Below are 23,885 nucleotides of genomic sequence, written 5' to 3' on the forward strand. Positions count from 1 at the left end.
GAATAGGGAGCTTTTTCAAACACGCACAACTTTCCCTCTCTAATGCTAAACTATAGGGTGAGAGAGTACACTGCAGCAGCTGGATATTCACGTGTATGGTGGCCATATTATCAGATTCCCCCCAACCGATCCAAGACACAAACCCGCGTCAACCATCACCATCCCTTACACCATGTAACTTCATCAGATTACATGTTCCTCGTGCTGTTGTTGTTGTATGCGGCTTGGCTCTCTGTGTGGTAAACAGCTGTTGGTGTGTGCTTTAGTGTCTGATAAACACATTAGACTGTTGTTTATTCTCCCCCAAACTATCCCAGTTCAAACACTTGATAGAGATGGAGCTCCAAGCCAATAATGGAGATGTGAGCATTGTTACAGCACTGTGACCAGTGAGAGCAAAATCATGCTGCCCACTCATACTTAATACACACACTCTTGTACATGTTTCTGACAATTATCGTTACTGAAAACCATTTTTCCGGGTCTCTTATATGCAGTGATTTTCAACATTTTTTCACCCTTCCCTTCATCTTTCTATGCCTTTGCATCAAGGGATTTATGATGTTTTAAACAGCATTTAAAGCTTTAGTTTTAGTGTTTTACTGTATATGTGTGTATAGTGGAGCTTGTCAGTCAGTAACTCTACATGCGCTTTTCCCTGCACAAGGAATTTTGTGGGACGGTGCAACATGTAAGACCATCACTATTTATCTCTATGTAAATGGGGGGAATAAGTGTTTGCACTCTAAGTGTACATGCATGTGTACTCCCCTGCATATATACAGTATGTGCCTGTGTTCCATGTGTGATCTATAATGTACACCCAGTGCAGCGAAGGTGGTGCTGCTGCCTGCCCACAAAGTCTCTGCACGAGAGCAGCAGTGTCTGAGGTGGATCAAAACACTGTCAACAGTTGGCTTTAGTCACTGGAGGAAGATATGGACACAGTATGCTGTGAAACAAAAACAAGGTGTGGTTGTGTCCTGGCCTTTTTCGCAATCTGGCTGTCAGTGGGTATGATTAAAATACCACAATTCCTTTAGGCATTGAGACATCAGTGCGATGCTAGTGTTTCCCCTTCCCTCCTGAGCTTTTGCTAGACAGGAGGTACTGTGTAACATATGATTACATTACATTTTTTTTAGGACATTAGAGTGTATTTTTAGTATTGTGTTGCCCGTTCTATTCTTTTACCTTTTTTTCATGACCTGTTACACTGAATTTAGAGGAATTAAGTAGAATTTCATATATATATGTATGTATATATATATTGTAAAACTTGTTTTTCTCTGATTTGAAGTTGCCTATTGAAATTAAAACCCTCTCATCTATTGATGTGATATAGAATAATTCTATTCGATATATGAGATCAGGCTCCAGATTTGGTTCCCGCAGCTTCAGTGTTTAAGCTGGGTTAAGCCTGTGTGAAAGCTCTATTATACTTGATTGAATTATCTCCTTACAGAGAGTGGGAGTCCGAAGCATAAACAAGTCATTCTGAACAGAGGAGAGGGACAGATGAGTTTCCTTCTGTTGTTTTTGTTTCACCAGCACTTTATTGTAAAACTGAAATGATATTGTTCACGTGGCAGGTCTGTGTAAATGTTTTGTGCACAGTATTCTTCCATTTCATGCCGTGCGCTTGCTCTGTTTACCATTGTTTACTGAGAGACTGAGGCTACTGTACTGTGTCCTTGCCCTCCATCAGCTGTCTCAGTGCTGGTAGAAGGTGAAGAAGCCTTGAAGTGTGGAGGCTTGTTACTGCTGAACTGGGCTGCAGGCATCAGCAGACTGATTGTGAAACAGACACATATGAAGATTTCTATGAAAATGTTTATAATTCTTTGTATGGTGTAATATATTCAGGTGTATTATAAGTGCTAAAGAGAATACTGTATATATTCCAGGAAGATGAGCAGGGAAATTGACATTGGAGAAAGCTGCACTTTAAAACACAAACAAAACAGTCTTCCACATTCCTCACAGAGAGTGTTTGTTTGTGTGGTGTAAATTTGGGATTCATCATACGAGTAAATTTGTGTGTATCTTTTCTGGTTTGTGTTTTTAAATGTGAAGAGTCTAGTCGACTGGGAGAGGGACACAGCCTCCAGTGATGTGATAAACACATCTACTCCACTCTAAGCAACAATAAACACACAGTTGTGAACATGTTTGAGTACAGGTAGACACTCCAGTAGATGCTTTCACATTTCACCCATTTGCCACTTAAGAGGCTCCAGCTTTATGTAATTGTTTGTTCAGTGTTTAGACCCTTTAACATTTGTTCCAGTCTGAAATATCTCAACAACTATTTGATGGATTGCTATGAAATTTTGTACAGACACACAAGGTCCCCAGTGGATGAATCCTACTGACTTTGGCGATCCCTTGACATTTATTCTTCTTCACCATTTGTGGAAAGAGTGAAAGTATCTCAATAACTATTGAATGGATTGCCATGGTGACTTTGCACCACTAGCAGGTCAACGTTTTCACTTATGCTGTGATATATTTCAACATCTGCAAGATTGATTGTCACAAAATTTGGTACAGACGTTCATGGTTTCCAGAGGATGAATCACATTGACTTTGGTGAACCCCTCACTTTTCCTCTAGCGCAACACGTGATGTTGACATTTGCGAAAAGAGTGAAAATATCTCAACAACTATTAGATGGATTGCCATGAGGTTTACAACAGATATTCAAGGTTTCTAGAGGATATATTCTAAAGACTCTGGTGATCTTCTGACTATTCCTCTAGCACCACTAGCAGGTCAAAGTTTTCATTTATGCTGTGATATGTCTCAACATCTACTTGATGGATTGTCACAAAATTTGGTACAATAATGGTTCCCAGATGATGTATTCTAATGACTTTGGTGATCCTCTGACTTTTATGACCAAATACCTGCAAAACATGACATTCCCATCAGCCTCCGATGCACTGTTTAGTGCTTATGAGCAAATGTTTGCATGCTAACACAGTAAACCAACACTGTGAACACAGTAAACATTATACGATCAACATGCTAGCATTATCATTGTGAGTATGTTAGCATGCTGATTTGAGCATTTAGTTCAAGTACAGCCTCACAGAGCCACTAGTATGGCTGTAGACTCTTGTTTCCCAGAAGCAGAAATCTGATGAGTCTGATAGTACATCCCTTTGGCCCACCATATGCTGATTAAAAGTCATACAGATGAGCAGAGTTTTGGTTTGATTGTGCGTGCATGCTGGGATGGCTCAGCACTATCTATCAATGTCACTCAGGTAGCCATGTAATCACTGTTAGTGTCAGCATCAGTGTGTGTCAGCTGGTATCACTCACTGGTATCTATGTCTGTGAGGCCTACACAATTTGACCCTGACCCTGTATCTCTCCTGTTTCCCACACCTCTGTCTCTCGTTGGGTGTACGGGTGCATGTGTATCAGTGTGTATTGTCAGCCCAAACCCCCAGATTCCTTGGTATGTTGGTGGAATTTCGACTATTTTTCCAGGTCACTGTTGTTTGTGCCTTGTGAGGTGTGTCTGTAAATTCCCACACAGGGAGGCAGATAAACACACTCACACTGTCACACGCATATACAAACCTCGTCACATTGCAGCCCACACCTTGTAAGGTGAAGAATTCACTGCAGCTAACCATCTAACTTTCCAACGGAGGCTCAGCACTGACACTCCTTTAATCTTCATTGCTTTAACCTTCAAGCGTTCAGTTAATGGAACCTGCTGAATATTCTGCTATCCAACACTAAACCTGAGTGAGTTATATCACAGATAAATTAGGGGTGACAAATTGGTGCTGTGTCAAGTCACACAGGCTTTCTACTCATGGAAAATTCATTGAGGTCAACCTGCATGTGTTTGTATGTGTCAGTAGTTGGAGCAATTATAGAAGCACCGGAAATGTTTTACATGGAACAGTGAGTGAGTGCTGAAATATTGCTCTGCCAGTGAGGTGGAATTGTTTGGAAAATTCTAGTTTTATTCTTTTTTCAGCAAATTTGCCAGTTCAAAGAATTGATCTGCCAGCCAGTTGCGTTTTGGAAAAATATTTTAAGTTACTTTGAGCGAGCTACGATATCATAGCATTACTGCTATAATGGCTACCAAAAATGTGTCGCTGTGAAGCAATATAGGAAATGACAGAGCAAAGGGACTGGGGGAAAGGTGTTGAAGGTGGTGGGGGTCGGACATTTTTTGCTGTAGGTCTCAGCAGATAAGTGTTTTGTGTCGTAATCCCTTATTTTCCCTCAATGCAGATACTGCAATTCATACCCATACTTTCTCTACCTCTCGGTCTCGACACCCCTCGGGTCCTGGCAGGTCGCGTAAATATTAGTCTGAGCTCCCTAATAAATCTGCACCTCCTACTGCTCCCACAGCCCTCCAACTCAAACCTGTTCCCAACAAAGCTACACCACCTAATACCTAATGGCTGACACCCACCCTTCCCCCTCAGAGGGAGAGTAAAGGGATGAAAGATGGATGGAAGAGTTGACACTGCAGGCAACTATACTCTAGGTTTTAATCCAGCAGAGCAGGTGTTCTTCTGAATAAATTCACCTCATCACTGACCAGCCAGAGAAGAGCTTAGCTACATGAGCAAGCCGTTAATGTTTAGGAGGTGTCAACAGGCGATGGATCAGTGGTGGTCGTTCATAGTGCTGAAGGTTCTCTGTTGATACACCTAAACTTTATGACCCCTGACCTCGCCAGACTCCCTCTCCAACCTCCGGAAAAAAATGACCTAAGTTCTACTGGCCCTGAGGGGTAAACCCATACCGTCCCGTCACACACACTTGTATGTTTGCATGCACTTTCTGGTCACAAGCAGTGAGTGACAGAGTAGAAAGGCTCGCTAACATACTGAGGGTTTTACCAGACAGGTGATAGGGGAGCTCAGGGGGCAGTAAGGGGGTCCCATCCTTGCCTGCAGGTATGCACATGTGAATATGTGTGCGAAACAGATCGCATGGCTGACACCCGGACCACCCCAAGGTGAATGTTACTGGGGAAATGTTGGTGGGGTCGCTGGCTAGATTCCCACCGACAGAAGCCTGTACCAGAGGCGGGGAGCAGGAGAGAGGCGTTCAGGGCGATGTGGCAGGTGGGGCGGGTAATGATGATGAATTGTGGGGAACACGGTTCTTTCTGCTCAGATTAAGATCTGCTGATAAACATGCCTGCCAGGTCTTAAGTAACCCTATACATTTCTCTCTCCCCTCCATCCATCTGTTTGACTTGTTGTCTTTCCTTCTCGCGCTCTCACACCTCTTCGTTTTTTTCTATCACAAACTGTGGTTTAAAGCTCCCACAGTGTAGGTGGTGGACCCTGTCCTGTCCATGTACCTTCACACTATACGTGTGTGTGTCTGCGTGTGTGCGTGCAATTGGAGTACAGTTCATCCTCTATTCTCAGGGTTGTTGCCATTTGGCAACCAGAGCTCAGCCTGACATGCTGTACATCCTGGACAAAAGGTTGATAAATCTACATAACTGTCACTACTGAGACGCAGAGGGAGTCAAGAGTGAGAGAGAGAGAATATAGACCAAGTGTAAATAAGGATCACACAGTTGGGAATAACTGTGATGATGGTGAATAAATGATTGGGGCCATGTGCGCTGTCTGCCTGTCTAACAGTCTAAAGATACTGCAGCAATGTATGTGTCAGTGTACCAGTTAAATGTTTAACACTCAGGGCAGGTGTTGTACTCCTGGGCCTTTACATTTCATTTCATTAAAACAAAAAATATTTAAAAATCAGCAGGACCCCAGTTAAAACTACTTGTACTTGTGATTTTACCACACAGCTGCTTTGAGAGCAAAGAGCCTGGTCAGATTACTTGTTAAATTAAAGGATACTTCTGGTTTATTACAGCTTGGGTCTTATTTTGTAGCTTTGCCCTATCATTTTTATTATTAATGATAACATTGTATCCACAAAGTTAATTGCTGAGATTTAGGGGCGACATTGTTACAACGGGGAAGTTAATACAAGCAGTCAAGATGATCAGACAGATCGTAAACAAACTGAAAGTTTAGCCAGATTGTCTGAACCACTTTATTTGGAGGTAAAGCCAAAAGCAAGCACACCCGAAATATAGGTAATAGTGCCACATTAACTGTGTGGATGCACAGCTACTGCAAGTGTGGCAGATCAAAGCTAAACCGCAAAGCCTGTCTGTAAACTGTGATGGATGCTAACAAAGTCTACGTGACAATTTTTTGTTTAAAACTGGTAGAATAATCTGGCTGCTTGTGTTTCTTCCCCGTCTGACTTCTTTTGGCTATTTCAATACATTCACAAATCTCATCAATTAATTTGGTAAGTACGTTATCATAGTTATCATAACTAACAGAACTGATGCAGAACCTATTAAAAAATAGTTGTATGTAGAAGTATCCCTTGAAGGCATCATGTTGCCTTGATGCCTTTTCTGTGCCCTCAGTCAGTATATCTCCTCCTCCTCTCCTTCGCCCACAGCACTGCCTGCCAGCCAGGAAGACTAATGGTTTGTCTCTCATACTCTGCAACAGGAATGCTCTCAGCCTGGCATCCAGGACACAGATAGACTGTGCCACAGGATGTTGGCACCAGAATAGTCTCAGTGACTGGAATGGCTTGATAATATTACCCTAAGGGACAATAAAGCTTATCTTATCTAACGATATGGGCCTCCCGTGGCTATTAAAAGAGCACTTCTAAGATGTTAAGGGCTCTTTTTGGGGCCGATTAAGTTTGTAGACTGAAAGGTGAATCATAAGTGGTCTAACATCTGTCCATTAAAAATGTTGATTATGAGGCAGTATCACTAGAATGAGCTTGTACTGAAGGAGGACACTCAGGAGAGAAGTTTTGTATTTTCTTCTTAGCTGCTGTATCTGAATTAGTTTCTGTTTCCTGCATCAAGGTATCGCCAGAGTAGATGCATTGCATTTCCTGCGTGTGCCTGAGCATGGCTGCTTCCTGTCCTAGGTTTGGGCAAGGAGAGATGGTCTTATCACCAGGACATAGTGACATGAAGGATTAGTATTGTATTATTGTTGTATGGAAATACTGATTTGCTCAATAAAGAGGCAATGAATCAATGTTATATCATTTAGTCTCTCCAAAAAGGCATCTACCGTCTGTCTTAATTTTGTCTCTTGTGTGCGAGATCCTTTTGAATTCACATTATCAGGAGTCTCTCAATTCTAATATAAGTGAGCCCGGACTGGCCTGAGAGGCTGGGGAGCAGAGGGGGCTGAAGCAGAGAAGATTGCTGGAAAGTATTCCCTTTGATAAGCCGGCCAAGAAGCCTTTGATTAAATGTGGTCCCAGCAGGAGCCCACACTAGGTCCTCTGTGGCACGACCATGGCCAATCACCAGCTATCAACAGCCCCAGGTAATTACAGCCATCTAGTCATTAGCCTGGGACCCACCTGGAATTCCACATAGCGAGGGGTGGGATGAGGCCAGCAGGGGTTGGGGTTGAGGTTGGGCCTTTAATCAAACACTTCCCTCCCCTTGTCTGATATAACGCACCCCACCCCAACTCACACAGAATCAGCCTTTGTTACTGACATAGATTGTATTATTACTGCCCCAGTCTCTCTCAACTCATGCTGGTGAGGAGCAGCGATGGTGTGTGTGTGTGTGTTAGTGAGTGAGTGTGTGAGATAGAAATAATGACAACAATACAACAGGACTTAATCACTAGCCTGATCAATCATCCTGATTGGTCCTGCTCTGTCAGCACTATCTATTCTCTTTCTTGATCTCATCTTCTGTATCTGTCTAAACAAAAAACAAAGATCCCAGTGTCATACTAATGCACCATATATTTCATATGAACATCTGTTTACATAAGGCAATATACACAATGTTATACAAGCAAGCTGGAGAGCAGAGAAGTGAAATTTGTCTGAGGTTGTGGTTATGCGTGACCATCCAGGCCCTCTTCTTCTTCTTCTTCTTCTTCTTCTTTTTCTTCTTCTTCTTCTTCTTCTTCTTCTTCTTCTTCTTCTTTTTCTTTCTTCCTCTCAACGGCAGGCAGTTTGTTGTCTTACACACTGAAAACTAGAGTACACTGTATAATCACAATAATAGGAGTGCTCTTCTCTCTCCTTGTGTCAGTCAATGTAGTGCAGTCTCATCCGCAGATGAGAAATGAAACAACACTTTAAAAATTTAAATAAATCACTTTAAACAGCTTTTTTTTCCTCTCTTTTTTTTTTTTTTTTTTTTTACAGTTGCATTCAAAGTTCCAATGATGCATCCGTCCATTTATTCATCTGGTGTCCATCTCCCTGTCCTCTGGTAGTCCTCTGCCTGGACTTCTGTTTGACCACACAGAGCCAAACACTTAGATGTCCACTTCTCAAAGTGCACTTTTCAAGCTACTTCCCAAAGTCAAACCAAGCATTCGTTTTGGTAGATTAAAGTGTATTTCCCCCCCCAAAAGAAAGAAAATTATGTGAATATATGATGTTGTTGTAATAATACTGGATACGTTTGAAGGCTCAGTTTATGTGAAAATGTGTCTTTAAAGCATCATGAAAGCAGCAAACCATTTTTAACCCAGAACCACACGCTAGAAAAAAAGTCCATCTGGACTGAATCTTTGATAAAAGCCCAATCCGTCCAAACCCCAGAGTTTTCACTTGTTGCACTGTTCATCATCTGATCCCAGCAGTTCAGTCTCACAAACAGGGGCTAATGGGTATTTATTCATATTGATGGGTACTGAATTCTAGTGCTTTCACAGAAACAAGTAGAAAAGCCATGCAATGATGAACCGAGACAGGGGCAGGGGAGGGCGGAGATGCAGAGCACTTTCAGACAAACTTTCCCAGAATGCCACATTCCACAGGATGACCTGCAAAGGGGAAAAGGGTGGGGTTGCATTACAGGGGGCGGAAGGGGTGTGTCCTCAGGTCTGGTCCAACCATTCGGCTCGTTTGGGGGCCTTGCACGTGTGTATGTCCACAGCTTCCTCGCAGTCCTTACACTCCACAGCGCAGCACCATTTGAACTTGCACTCACACTTGGTGATTTGTGTGACTCTGGTGGTGTCGTAGCCCCGCCCGCAGCACATGACCTCGCAGCCGTCGGTGCCGCGTGATGACTTATTGCAGACCCGCCCGGCCGTGCCCAGGGAACCTGCACAGAGAGTAGAAAAGAGTTAGCTATAATGGCTAAAAGTTAAACTGAAACTAAAGCTACTTTCTATTGTTTCTATTGATTAATCTTATGTTTCACTTCTTTGCCAAATCTTCCATGAAACAAAAAGCAGCCAGTAGATAATTTTATAGAGAACCAAAGTCCTACGTAGAACTGAAATGGTAAGTCGATTAATTAGTCTCAATGCAGTCTCTCATTGAAAATTTTTTTCACCTGTCTTTCTGAAAAAGTGACGTGTTCCTTGGTTACCTACACATTCTAATATTAACAAATATATAGCACTTTTATAGCATAGATTAGAATGTGAACCCCTCATGATTTTACAAAGTTAAACAACTATTTATTCTTTAAGATTCATAAAACTAAAGCTCCTATGAAATCTGTCCAGTAGGCTTATCACACCTTATCTTAACTTTCTCCCTCCTGATATCGACCCACGCTCTTTTCTTATATCATCTTGTTAACTTTTTTGCTGTAATCTCTGCCGTCTTTAAAATATCTACACTGCCCTTACAGCCCTCCACTCGACTGGCCTCAGTCTGTGAAGCTGGCAATGTTTATACTGCATTCATATGATGTTGGCAGAATGGGATGAATATTCCAACTTGTAATTTTCAGGCATTATTCCAAGCGGGTCACCCCCACTGCTAGACTTTTCGTTACACAATTAAAATACCTTAAATGAGCTACATGTGCAGTTTGTGAACCACAAGTGAAAAGCAGATAAAAAGCAGGGTATTTCTCCTTTTAAATCACCAAATTGATTCTTTTGGTGTTTTATTCGTGTAGAGTGTGATGGTGGCAGAATTCCAGATATCTCTGACTCAGAATTACAACTTGGAGACTGATGTGTGGTTTTTCTGGCTTGACTACTCCAATTTACGGGAACACCAACACCAAGACTGCGGCAGCTTTGGGCTTGTAGGAAATGGTGTGTGTTAATTGCAACTAAAAACAGAAATTTTAACAACTTTCCTCAGTTTTGTTTTTCTAAATTTTACCATCCCTGTCCAGAAAAATGGAGTGAACAGCAAGACGTACTATTCAGCAAGTTTCTGTTCCAGGACTGGAACTTTAATTCATTTGCATTATTACAAATGTCAGTGTGGTTTTGAATTAGGTTTTTCTCAGTTTTGGAATAGAAATCTGATGTTTGACTTTCACTTTGGCTCCCTATTTGGTTCGATGTCTAATCTACAGTAGCATGCTAGCCACCAGTACTGAGTGTATCATAGTGTTAAGCAGTCTGGCTGTTACCTAATGCAGAGGCATATTGTCTGTGTCTTGTGTGAATGTCATCCCCACAGAGATTAGTGCTGGTGTTTGGTGTGAGAAGCTCCCTGTTTGAACTGCTACCTATCACAACAAGCTGCCCATAGAACAACAGACCCACACACACAACTATGCGGTGTTGGTAGAGTGGCCTATAGTTACACTGCCTTTCCCAAGCCACTGCTCCCTTTGAAGCCGCTCTATTTGTGTGTGCGAGTGTGTGTGTGTGTGTGTGTGCGAGTGTGTGTGTGTGTGTGTGTGTGTGTGTGTGTGTGTGTGTGTGTGAGGGTTAAATGGACAGTGGAGCGTGACAGACAGACAGGCTCTCACACTCTGAGGCCCACTCTGCCCTCCAGCTACGCTTAGTTCAGACAGACAGAGAGTGAGAGAGACTGTGACAGACAGAAAGAAGTGATTTTTTTAAAATTAGCTGCTTGTGTCCCTAGGCTGTGGATTCCACTGGGAAGGTGAGAAAGAGGGGGGAGGATGGACGAAGGGACGAAGGGACAAAGAGACCAAGGAAGAGGGAGAAGTGGACAGAGATTCAGTTTCTGAGCGATGGAGGTGTTGATCCCAGAAATTTGTCTGAGTATTTTATCCATCATCCAGCCAATCAGAAACAGTCAGAAACTGATTAGGTGCATTGTAGGATGGTTGATCAACACATCCTCTGACCATGGGGTGTGTATATGTGTGTGTATATGTGTTGACAGAGACTGACAGAGGTCAGGTGGTCACAAAACGACCATGTCCCCGGGGTACAAGGATATTAGCTTCCTCAGACATCACACGGGAGGCCTTCTGTGTTATCTGAATACCATTACACACACACACACACACACACACACACACACACAGACTGACATTCACACACACAAACATACTAGTCATGCATGAACATACACACAACATACACATAACACAGTCGGGGCAATCCATCAACATCCATGAGAAATTGCCTCTCTGCGTCTGTCAGTCAGATCTACCCTCTTCTTCTTCTCTGCCTCTGTGGTCTTACCTGCTGCTTTGTCTTGCAGGCAATAATCCGGAGAGTTCTCAAAGTAGACCAGGTCGTTCTTGGTGGCCTTCCTGAAGGCTTTATTAGCTACAGTGAAGCCTGTCCCGTCCTGATTCATTGTCACCTCGATGGCCCCGTTGTATTTCCTCCTCAGGTAGTCACCGGTCTTCCTGAAGTCTGACATGGCCATCCAACATGTCCGCAGTGTGCATGAGCCACTCACACCGTGACATTTACACTCCAGCTTCATGAAACGCTTCACTGCCTAAATACATAGAGAGAAGTCGGGATTGTGTGTATGTTGTTTTAGCCATTATGAAATTTTTTGGGTTTTACGTGTTCTAAAAATACAGCACTAATGCAGGCAAGATTTTTAAAGGGTTGGTTTACCCAAATTACATGAAAACATAGTTTCTCACTTACTGCACCTAGTGGTATTTTGTTAGACATATTTCTGCCAGAGAGTTCTGCCTCTACTCCAATAAAATTGAGGTGGATGGATTTTTGGTGCTCAAACCAATGAAAAATAACACTAAAAGTTCATTGTCCCCATAAAAAATGTTGACAGTGAGATCTGTGGATTACCCGTAATTATGGGGACACTTTCATTTTTTATTGTAGTTTTTTTTTTTTAATGCTGTGAGCACTGCAAACAAAATTCCATTTACCTGAACTGTATTGGGGTTCATGGCACAAATCTCAGACCCAATTTACACTTCTGAAAATGTCATATGAAAATCATATCAGTAAATAAATCCTCTTATGTAGGAAAAAAAATATTTTAATGCAAGGTGTAAATGCAATAGGACTGTCACTTCAAATATCAAGTTCAAACTAATTCAGAAGCAACACATGTAGCCTCTCCTATATATGCTGTAGCTGCAGTCACACCAGGTTTTGCTCCTTATTCTCTTCTATAAGGAATGGGGTGAGATATTCTAAGTGCAGGTCTCATACTGACCCCGCCTCATTTGTTGTGCGTAAAATTTAATCGGATTCAACTCTGATGTGTGAAATCGCAAAACTCTCCAAAGTCCAGCCAGTTTAATAGTCAGCTTGTTGAATGCTCTTGTTAGCCCACTAGCCATACTAGCTCCTGCAGTTTGTACTTACAACTCTGCCCACGCTTTTTTTCAAGTCCCACCTGCTTTTTGCCTCAGCACATAAGCAAAGTTTGACAGTTCAGAGACCGGTCTGACCATGTTCTGCTCTCTTGCGGTGCCTCCAATGCCTCACTTAAGTAATAAACTAACATTACAAAGCAGTTGTGTTTAACAAAATCAGCAAACAGGCGAACAGTGCATCTTGCACTTTTACACTGACAATTTTGAATTTGAACAAATGATTACAGATCAAATATTTAAGTGACAACCTTAAAGTGCATTCAGAGCACAAATCTACAACTCTTTCCTCTACAAAGGGAAAATAACATGAACCCATACAGCAGCCTCGCTTCCTTTGAACTGAGATGAGCTATGATTGTTGTCATTCTGCCAGCTCCACCTACCTAATTTGCATATCCTAATGTGGGTGGAATTGAAATAACAAGAAAGCTTATTTAATACCTGGTGTAAATGCAAAGGCCCATGATCAGTTGTCATTATCCAGATAACATATCCAGATACAGATTTCTTGTTAATACCAGATGTAAATGTCGTCCCAGATGCAAGTATGTCAAAAACTTTGGCAAATAAAACCAAATCTACCTGCATAGCTGGATATACCACTAGATGTAAGTGAGCAAACATTTTTTTTTCGTAATTTGGGTGAATCAACCCACGAAATAGATTCTACTGTAATCACACACTTACTGTTCGGCCACAGCGGTTGTTGTGTAGGTTCATGAGTGCCCGTGCATCTCGGACAGTCTTCTCTTTGGCATCTATGAAGGCTTTGGCAAACTTTATCCCGTAGTTGATATTATCACTGCAGCCACCCCAATCAAATTCTCCTCTCTCATCGCTGGCCCGTCCACGCTTGTGCGGATCACAGTTGCATGTCTTCAGCTCACCTTGGCTGCAAGCGCGAGTAAGCGCATACACCACTCCTGCTGAGGAGATGGCGTAGACGAACGCTGCTTCACGACTGCCTGAGAAACAGAGATAGCGAGAAAGTGCACAAAAAAAAAGAAAGAAATGTTAGACTGAGGTTGAAGTTAGAATAACACACAAATCTATTTCTCAACACCGGATTTGTAGTGACTCATATCATGCAATACAATAGGTTCTCCAAAACCTAAAGACTTGGAGCTTTGCAGCCCTCATGTTAACATGCGTACACAGATACACATAATGCCATGACCAGGCCTGGGTGTGAGCCATCAGGACATGAAGGTGCAGCTGACGGGGGCATATCAGGCCTGATGTGGAGTATAGGACTGCTCTGTTTAAATATTATCATGGAAATAATCCTCACAGCGGGGCTCTCCTCTGCTCACATAAATTGTTTAAATACAGGCACAGTGATACCCCATTAATCAGCGCCAGGGTGATGTCATGACAGCATTATCTACCATTGCTGTGCTCATCTGTTCGTTTCTGGTCTCTTTAGTTCCTTAGAATATGACTCATCTATTGTGTGGCCAAAGACACATAGAGAATTAGATATAGTGTTTGGTCACAGTTGCAGCACCCGTGGGAGTGAATCCCCCAAAAAACAACATGGTAGCCAGAATTTGTTCATCTTAAATCACTTAGTCAATCTAACAAACATGTGGTTTTCACTTAGTGCCTCTGTTATTAAAGTCAAAAAAGAAAATGCTGCACTTGGAATGAGAGTAATCTCCCCAGTGATTAAATAGATCCTCTTTATGGAATCAGCTCCTTCTCAAGTACAAGCAAGCAGAACTGTATCTTGTCCATTTTCATTGCCAACATTATGCCCATATGGCCCCGGTCGGTCGGTTGGTCAGTCAAAAACTTCTGTCCAGAGCAAGAACTATCATAAAGAACTATCAGCCCTAAAATTTGGTGAAGATATTGATTGCTTCTAATGATTTTAGTCACTCCTTGACCCTCCAACAACTATCAAGTTATCTCAAAAACAAAATTAAATTTGCTGTGGACATTCATGGTTCCCAGAGGATGAATCTTGATGTTTCTGGTGACCGTGCAACCTTTCCTCTAGTGCCGTAAAAATCTAATAAAAATCCAATCTTGTAGAAGAAATTAAATAAAAATTGCCATATAATTTACTAAGCACATTCATGCTCCTCAGAAGATGAACTTGTTCTGTTTTGGACCCTACATAAGCTTTGCTTTAGCATCAGGCTACAGTGTCAACTCTGCAAACACAATATTTCATTATGTGATAGGCATATTGCTGTGTAATTTGCTAATCACATTCAGTTCCCAAGATGAGAAACCACTCTTTTATGACCTCCACGTCCTTTTCTATAGCACCACCCTCAACACTTTATATTTTTAGCCCTGCTGCTGTTAAGGCTCTAAGAACATTAACACTGCAAGTTGTTGTTGTTTGGTCTGACCATTGCTGTCATATTATGGGGTGTAATTAAATTTGCATCCTTTAGGGAATTGCTAGACTTTTAATCTTGTTTTCAGATTTTGTAGATTTACCAGCACTTCAATCACCAAGCTTTCTGCTATAATACTGATTAGAAATGTAGACATTTGTATCTGACTACAAGACATTCTGCAATTCTATCTGGACCAGAAGAGTTTGTGTGATCCAACCTTATTGTTCTGTATTCACTGGAATTTCTCATTTCATCCGGGGGGTGAGGAGACGGGGGCAGTGGGCGCTGAGGGGGTTGATGTGTGGGAGGATAGAGGAGGGCATTGCTGGTCATCATTCAGACCTGCACTGTTTGTCTGACAGTGAGAATATCTCTCTAAATATTTACATCTACATTACTGTTTATTCCTCTCCACCACACACACATGCATGCACACACACACACACACACAATCACGCGTGCACACACACAGCCTGTATCTCCATATGTGCTGCTTTTTCTCCATGCATCGTTGGCCCCCACACATGCTTATAGGATGACTGGAAGAGGGACAGTAACAAGGAGCCAAGGAGAGTCAGTGATGTCAGACGCTAAGAACCTTATTTTGTGCAACTTGTGTTCAGATATGCTACAGTGAACTGCTCTAAATGAAGCATTTACCATGCTTTGCTTGAAAAGCAACAAGGTGAAGAGTAAGGATAATTCAAGAATACCTGGTTGCACTGCATGCAACAGCGACTTACAGGTGGATCACTGCATCCATTCTCTGTATTCAGAGTGTAACAATAATCATCTACGCTGGCTATTTCAGTATCATTGCACAATATATCCATGATGTGTATATTTCTGAAGACTGTTGTGTTGTTATTCTGTGTAAGTGCACTGAGAGCCACTAAACCGGACTCAAATTCCTTGTATGTGTAAACACACTTAGCCAATATAGATGATACTAATTCTGATGGGTGATTCATACAATCATTATCATCTGATCTTGAGAGCGTTTGTCCCTCTGTTGTTTAATGAATGTTTGTGTCTGCGGTCATAAAACTTTATATGGAGGAATTATGCATTCCTTGGCTACAAAGATGGGGGAAATATGTATGTTAACATGCATGTGCACCTGTGTTCATGTGTGTATACGCAGGAATCTGTTACAAACGGAGAGGTCTGGCAGGACTGGAAAAACAAAATGACGACAAGCCCACATCCTGAAGCCTGTGTGTTTATTGACGAGGCGTAAGGCATTACAACAGTCCATTAGCGACTATAAACATGGAGCACCAGTATACGTGAGTATGAGAGGGAAAGATCGGAGAAAGGACAGAGCGAGAGGAGAAGGGAGAGATAAGAATGGAAGGCTGTTAAAGTGAAGAAGAGGGGTGAAGATGAGGAGTGAGATAATGGCAGATGGGGCTCAGGTTCAAGCTCGGTATCTGTACTCATTGGACATACATGTAGACACAGACATGGACTTACTCCGTAGCAAGACGCGTCCAAACACGGTGTGGTCACGTTCAAGTGTGCTGCAGTTCCAGCGATGGTGTCTGAATTGGTGCTGGCACTCTCTGATCCACTCCTTTGTGCCCTCACCGATGGCCTGCATGATGTCTGGGTGGCGTTGGCAGAGCTGCCGCTGCTTGTTCACCAAGGCTGGGATGTTGTCACAGATCACACGGGCGCCAAGTGCACCAATGTACCTGAAGATCCAAAGAAAACGCAGAATTCTAGGCGGTTTTGAACAGAATCCACAGAAGACGGATTCATATGCATAATCTGAATACAATACACTGCAGTGATTTATTATACATTGTTATTGAGTAGTGTGCATAGTTGCCCTCATATGTTAGGTGCCCACACTTATAGGTGGTGAATGGTGTGAAGAAGAGCTTCAGTAACAGTCCTCTGTGAGTCAGAGTTCACTACACTTAACAGTTTAAGGTTTGCGAGTAGGAGGGGAGTGGAAACCATTTACTCTGCTCTCCAAATAAATAAGCACTTAACCTCTCCCCACAGGACCTTCGTGTGTATGTGTGTTTAAATGTTTCCCAGTGGGATAGTTGAAATCATGTCGTCACAAATCAGAGCAAGAAGTCTGGGGCCTCTAATAACCCTGTCAAACTAAGACCCCATTTACTCACTTTACTCCTTTGACGTTTTTTGCTCGCTCACTCTCATTCTCATCTTACTCACAGTTCTCCCGCACGCTCCTTCCAATCCCTGTCCTAATAAAACAGACTTTTACTGTATCACATCAAGATAAATGCCGCGTTTTAGCCGTTCCAAGATAAACTCTTTTTAGCGCGCACCTTATCGTGACGTGCCTCTGTGTGCGCGGACGAGACCACTCGCAGCTCGGTGGCTGCTTGACTTTGGCGGGTCAGTGAGGGGAGGTCAGGGAGCGTGTAGCTGTGTGGTCGTGTTTTTTACGAGGCCGGGCGAAAGGATGGAGACTGGAGGCTCTCTACTCCCCAGAGTGGGATTAGAGAAGAGGAATAAGAACAAAGTGCTCATCAAAGGAAAGAGCCAGAGCAGCAATTCACACTTAATTTTCTCTGTCTTTCTCTCTGAGAGTCAAGAGGACTTGTGGACTTTATAGGATAGTAAATCATTGTCCGCAGGTTTAAAACAACATGCTGTAAAGCCCTGCGACTATACTGTGGATCACAGGAGACAGACAAGTGAGGGACGACTGAAGGCCTCTGTTGGTTTCTGATGACAGCCACAATTCCTTCTATCTCAAGATTTCCTGGATCATACAAGAAACACTCAAAAAATGTGGACATTAGTAACCTGATCATTTTCTCTTCCATTATCAGTAAGAAAGACTAATTAAGTCTTGGGATTTCCTGACACATTCACTAAGAACGCACAAATTTAGCAACATATTGCACATCAGTTTGCTTTTTCCATTATGCATGAAAGAGTCAAAAGGGAACTTGGCCAAACCTGCAATTATCTGGTGCAGACATGCACACACAGCACAATGAAATTCAATATTTAACACATTTTAATCTGTTTAGGCTATTAACCTTGCTGAATAATTGGAGATTAAAATGTAGGTATTATAAACATTATGTATTTGTGTTAAATAATACATTTCTCAAATGGCCCTGAACATCCCTCAAGGGGTGTTAAAGTCCCAGATCTGTCCATATCATCACTTACACCCACAGAAATATGATAAACAGTTAGGTACCATATCTCCTACACCAAATTCCCCTCAAAGCCAATAATAGCCAGCCAAAGCCTTTACACACACTCTTCCAACTACTCCCCATAACTGCTTTTAATCTACACAAACTATTAGGCATTCCATCACCCCTACACCCGCCCACACACAGACACTTCTCCCATAAACACACTCACACACATGGACATTTTCACGTATGTTATTGCGCAGGCAATGAGATATTTTTTCACCCCTCACCTATGCTCTAGATGGCTGGTTTTGGGGTATTTTAGTGAAGTCACGTGTGTGTGTGTGTGTGTGTGTGTGTGTGTGTGTGTGTGTGTGTGTGTGTGGTATACCTGGTGAATTAATGACTGTTCGCTTTGTTGAATGCAGGCTCCAGCTGAGCTGAACACGCGCTCAGCCAACAGCGCCAACATAAATTACATTTATCGCTCTATTATTATTACTGAATATGGCAGGCCAACAAACTGACACGAAGAAAATGCATTTTAGGAAAAAAATCCTAAAGAAGCTCGAGTCTCATTCACAAACTCGTAATTTAGTGGGATTTTTTTTTAATACTGTTAAAGCTCCATCATGTTTCTTTTCTCTTTTTTTTCCAGGAGCAAATCAATTGGACCTAAATTAAACGATGACAGAAAAACACATTTAGAGTTTTTCTTTGCAGTCATTACCCCATAAAAATTACAAGGCGGTGCGCTCACTCGTGACAAATAATAGCCTATGAAACTCATATTAATAAACTTGCAGCGTTTAAATCATTTGCTGCAAAGCTGCACGAATAAGCCCGAGAATAATAAAAGTCTCATTTTTTTGTCAGCGACTGAGTGCAGCAACACTGATGAGAAAAGCACTGCGAGCTTTATGTCCGCGAGAATAAATTAACTAATACAAACCCTTATTACGGCCTTTTCTGTCTGCTGCTGGAAACCACTGTTCCTAATTAACTGGGATACGTTTTGATGAAGTTCAAGATGTTCAAATCATGTGGCATTTCTTCCATTTTCTTTTAAAGTTTGACGCATAATTTGATTTTAGTTAATAATAATATTAACGATAGTCTGATAAATATACTTTCTTCACATACATTTTACTCCAAAAGAAAATACACAAATTCAGCTCCCCATAAATCTTTTTGGCAGGCAGGTAGGCCTGTAGGTGTGATGGATGCAGACACTACTCACCACCATGAAGAGTCCACTCGAGGGGTGACGAGCAGCAGCAGCAACAGACACGCACAGTAAATCCTCGAGCTGGCACCGGGGTTTTGGCATGACGGAGACCGGGATGAGAGTCTGACTCCCGGTGAACCACAGCTGCGAATCCGGGCTGCCCGGAGGCTCACAATCCCCAGCATGGCTTTTCTGATTTTTTTTTTTTTTTTTTTTTTTTTGCCCGCCCCCCAGAAAATTAAGATTGCAGAAGAAAATGTCCAATTTTAATAGATAATATTTGATGTGAAGTAGGTTAAGCACACATACAGCAGGCCTCGTTATCCAGTGTGTGTGGCTCCATGTTGCGCGTCTGTCAGGAGTGTGAGGAGCGCTTTTTCGGTGCCATGTGCGCACCAGACTCTCCACTGAGCACTTTTGCCTGCCGACAGGAGGTTTACCTGACCAGACCAGCAACAAGTGTCGGCTGTTTCACCTCTCCAGTCAGCTCCTCCAAACACTTATCCTCGGTTTTTGCTCAGTTCAGAGGCAGAAATAAGGTCCGAATCGCAGCTGGAGCTAGAAGTTGGTAAATGCGTGTCTGGCTGCGGTTCTGTCGGCTCTGTGCTGGATCCGATCCTCGTACCGGACCTCTCCTTTATCAGTGCGCGCTGGACAGAGTCAGAGCTGAGAGAGAGAGAGAGAGAGACATGAGGGAGGGCTCCTCTCGCCCATTGGGCAGATAGGGGTTACAGAGTTTGACTAGGAAGGAGATATTAAAGAGGGATGGATGGATAGAGGTGCGTCTTTGTGTGTGTGTGTGTGTGTGTGTGTGTGTGTGTGTGTGTGTGTGTGTGTGTGTGTGTGTGTGTGTGCTGGGGTGAAGGGGTGACGATTCTGTTCAGGTCCTAATGTGAGGAGTTCATCTGTAACCACAGACAGAGTGATTATAATTAATGCGGGCAATTTTCCTGTATGCATAAATATGTTTAAATACAATCATTAATATCAGTAGTCACACACAGGCTATAGTTATAGGAGATATGGTAGTCACAGATATTACTGTCAAGTATTAGTAATTATAATTATTAATATTCTCTGTATGATGATGTTGTTTCATGCTGTTCTTGATGTGTAACGTCAACCTGCCAGGGACTCTTTATAATTTGGTGTAATTTTGGCTCATTTAAATCATATTGACATGAACTAACACATGCTGTCTCTGACAAATGATCACATAAATAAAGAAAGCAAGTAAAACAATTGACAAAATTCAATTTATTATCACAGTTGCTTATTTAAGTAATGCCTGCAGCCTCGCACCACCTAAAGCACAGCAGAAGTGAAAGTCAGAGAAAAAAGCTGGGAATGTGGGACTGGGAGAACAGAGCCAAATCGTCCAGTGGAACAGCACTATGGCTTAAATATGAACCACATGTGTAAAAGGGAGAGTGCTGAGACAGCGCTGGAATACAGCATGCATACACGCACACACACAAACACTGTACATTGTCCGTGGAGCGACCATCCTTACCTTTCTTTCCATGTGTTTGTGTGTGTCTTCAGAGTCGGCAGTGAGCTGTCATCCATCATCAAATCTCTGATGTATCTCTTTGTCCTTGAATGGCTCCTGACAGAGTTAAAAAAAAATGTTAGAGTACCCCAAGACCTTTCATAAACTCAAAAACCACTGCTTCGCTTGTTCATATGCAGTTTTTATCAGCATAGACTTGAACTTCTCTAGGGGTGTTGGTGATATTGGATTAACAGTTGATTCAGCTGACCCAGCAATGCTAACAAACAAGTAAACAAATCAGGAAATTCCTGTCGGAATTGAAACTATTAGAATTAGCTATAGCTGTCGCAAACTGCTATTTCATCAAAAGCTTGAGAAAACATTTCTAGTATTTATGCCAAAGCTGCTGTTTAAAGCTAAGCTCCTTTTAGACACATTTGTATTTCTGCTTAGAGCTCGGCGGGCAAACTGCTGTCAGAATGGGACACACACACACACACACACACACACACACACACTTTCAAACATATTCAGAAACAGGCACACGCACAAACACAAAGACTAGAGTGGGTACAGATTTGTAAGAGGCTGCGAGGTTAGGCAAAAAAGCTAAGCTCTGGTGAATATTTGTGCGCTGCAGCTTAGCTCACAATTTTCTGCTAAATCAAAAGGAATTAGGGAAGCACAAACACGGCTGAGTTATGCTTGCTCTCTCGGGGCTGGAGCTGGAACAGACTCTCTCTCTCTCTCTCTCTCTCTTTCTCTCTCCCAGCCTGTGAACTTGACCCCAGCTTTCTCTTCATAAACAATAACAGAGTCAAGTGCCTTCTTGTCAGTTGGAAGAAAAGTTTGCCCTGATGTACAAGGTCCAATCTGGCAACCATCTCCTCAGAGGAAAAGTACTGACGGGAGTTGCTGTGTTTAAATGCTGCACTGGGGTGAAGGAGGGATAAAGGTGAGATTTACAGAGGCAGGGGTTTTGGACTAATCCAATTGATTTCTGTGTTGATACATTATAATCACTCAGGATTATTTCTGAAAGGAAAGTTGAAGGAAGAGAGAGGAATGGGCTGAATGAACCAAGGGCAAACCAGAGGCATGCACTCCAGGTGGAAGGGTTGGACTAATGGTCCAGTAATGTGTCCCTTGTAGGGATCATGCTGTGGGTTGTCACTAGTCAGGCAGTCCAGGGATGAGCTCAGCGTGTATTCCCATCCTTTGGCAGGCTGGAGCAGGGAGGACAGCCTGTCGTCAGGGAACTGATGGGACACACAGAGGCAAACTCAACACAGTGCAGGTCCATGAAGTGAGTAAGAGCAAAGAACAGGTGGAGGGAGGAACAAAGACAAAAAGTGGGTGACCTGAAGCAATTTAAGGAAAGATAGGGAGTGTTCCTGTATCCACCATTATTTACCAACATTTCATGCTAACAACAAGTGCTCCTGGCTAAACCGAAAAATAGGTTGTTCATCACTGTCTTATAAAACAACTCACATGAGCATTTTCTAATCTGGTGCCCCAATCAGCAGCAGGACAACATCGCTTGTCAATGCCCTCCAAAACTGTTGATTCATGTGACTGTCTGTGGTCACGTGGAGAAAGAGCGTTCATGTGCTCACCTTGAATCTGAATTTAAGACACGCACATAATGAGCAGGATTTTTGACATCACCATTAGTTTGAAAGCCAGTCGTGGTTCAATATGTAACTCATAAGTGTGAAGTAGAAACCTCCGGTGCACATTGAGAATGGACTTTTTACTGATAGAAGTTATCATAATCTAGTAAAAAAAATATTTGGATTTTTTAATGAGGGAGTAGTTTTAATTTTGAGAATTTTTAATGAGATACTTAACTTTTTTGTGGAGAAAGCATGTTAAATACAACATTCAAAAGACAAGTATTTTTAGGTAACTAAAACTTCTTTGTCAAGTTATGGCAAAGATCACCCTAATAAAAGATACCAGCATCAACTGTTGGTGTGAGTTCTCTTCTCCACAAGGTTTCGAGACACTATAACCTTGCCCAGACACGTCTGTCATGACTCGCATGGCCACAAGAGGTTGCTTGTGAGGGTAAAACACAAATGTTTTAAGTGTTTGAACAAATGACCATGTTTTCCAGATGATTGCAGTCTCCATTATAAATATTTTATTTTAATCCCTGCAGGATGACTTTTTGGTGATGGATTTAATGCTGACATAATTTCTGCGTGTTAAGTAGCTGTGAGGATGAAAGTACCAGGCCTGTGTGGCTTTTAGATATTAATCAACTGAAAATCCAGTAGAATTATCTATAAAGCTAACAAAAGGTCAGAATACAACACAAACCCTATAAATACACCGTCCTCCAGGGACAGACAAGCTGCCATGTGTGAGTGTATGTGTGCACGCATATGCATGAGTGTGAGCCAGAGCACCAGATCTGTGATAATTTATTGTCCTGTAAATTTAGATCTGCTGACAGAGATGGACTGCCTTGAACAAACACAGCGGTGCTGGAACTCCAAAAGCTTCAGAAATGATTGGCTAGCTCTCAGAGAAGGTGTCTGGGCCTGTTGTCAACTACAATCACAAATGTATAGTTTTTAACTGTGCATTTCCAGTTATTAAAGAGGTACTGCACACTAAAACATGTTTTTTGAGCTGTAAACTATATTATATTATATGACTTTCCTGTGATGAAACATATCAATGCTGGTGTTAATATTGACATTGACACCAGATTTATAAAAATCGGCATTTCATAGGTTGAAAATGGCTCAACCTGTCATCTGCCGTTAAAAATCAGCCCTGAAAAGGCGGGGCCAATGCCGACGTAGAGTCAACTGTTTGGGAGGTCTCTACGTCATGAAATTTATATAAATGGTAGAATGAAAACGCCCACCTCCCCCAGCCCTGCTCTCTATTTCAAATATATGCTGATCGAGAGAGACAGTTTACGCTTCAGCGTAAACTGACGGCAGCTAACAGCGGCACTGGTCTGCTGGAGGGTGTCTCTCTGTCTGCGTCTGTCCGCAGGAGGAAGCGCTTCTGGCAGCTGCAAAAGCAACAGAAATCCTCCTCGCATCTTGCCCTGCAGCTCTTC

General features: G+C 42.3%; 1 protein-coding gene and 1 long non-coding RNA gene across 5 annotated transcripts in view; one reads left to right on the forward strand and one right to left on the reverse strand.

Annotated features, from left to right (window-relative positions):
* The window catches only part of LOC122982413, a 30,341-nt gene extending 6,683 nt beyond the window's left edge, over positions 1-23,658 (forward strand). For 2 of the 4 annotated variants that reach the window (XR_006403439.1, XR_006403436.1), the window contains exon 3: positions 16,085-16,946. This is a non-coding gene — a long non-coding RNA (uncharacterized LOC122982413). Of the gene's footprint in view, positions 1-16,084; positions 16,947-21,572; positions 21,756-22,025 lie in introns of those variants that run through there. The other 2 variants (XR_006403438.1, XR_006403437.1) reach the window with 2 other exon arrangements.
* On the reverse strand, positions 7,649-21,556 carry LOC122982390 (protein Wnt-2b-A). Its single transcript, XM_044351654.1, has 5 exons — positions 19,318-21,556; positions 16,417-16,637; positions 13,274-13,551; positions 11,463-11,727; positions 7,649-9,151 (listed from the first exon to the last, which is right to left on the reverse strand). Exons 1-5 carry the CDS (start codon positions 19,488-19,490, stop codon positions 8,922-8,924), a joined length of 1,167 nt encoding a protein of 388 aa, XP_044207589.1. The 5' UTR covers positions 19,491-21,556; the 3' UTR covers positions 7,649-8,921.
* Positions 23,659-23,885: the final 227 nt, after the last annotated feature.

This window comes from Thunnus albacares, chromosome 5, assembly GCF_914725855.1.
Source record: "Thunnus albacares chromosome 5, fThuAlb1.1, whole genome shotgun sequence".
Lineage (NCBI taxonomy): Eukaryota > Metazoa > Chordata > Actinopteri > Scombriformes > Scombridae > Thunnus > Thunnus albacares.

Coding starts and splice junctions, on each gene's coding strand:
- LOC122982390 (XM_044351654.1), bottom strand. CDS start 19,490: ATGCTGGGGATTGTGAGCCTCCGGGCAGCCCGGATTCGCAGCTGTGGT. Junction 16,638..19,317: donor CGAGTGGACTCTTCATGGTG/GTGAGTAGTGTC, acceptor TTGGATCTTCAG/GTACATTGGTGCACTTGGCG. Junction 9,152..11,462: donor CCTGCAAGACAAAGCAGCAG/GTAAGACCACAG, acceptor CTCTCTGTGCAG/GTTCCCTGGGCACGGCCGGG.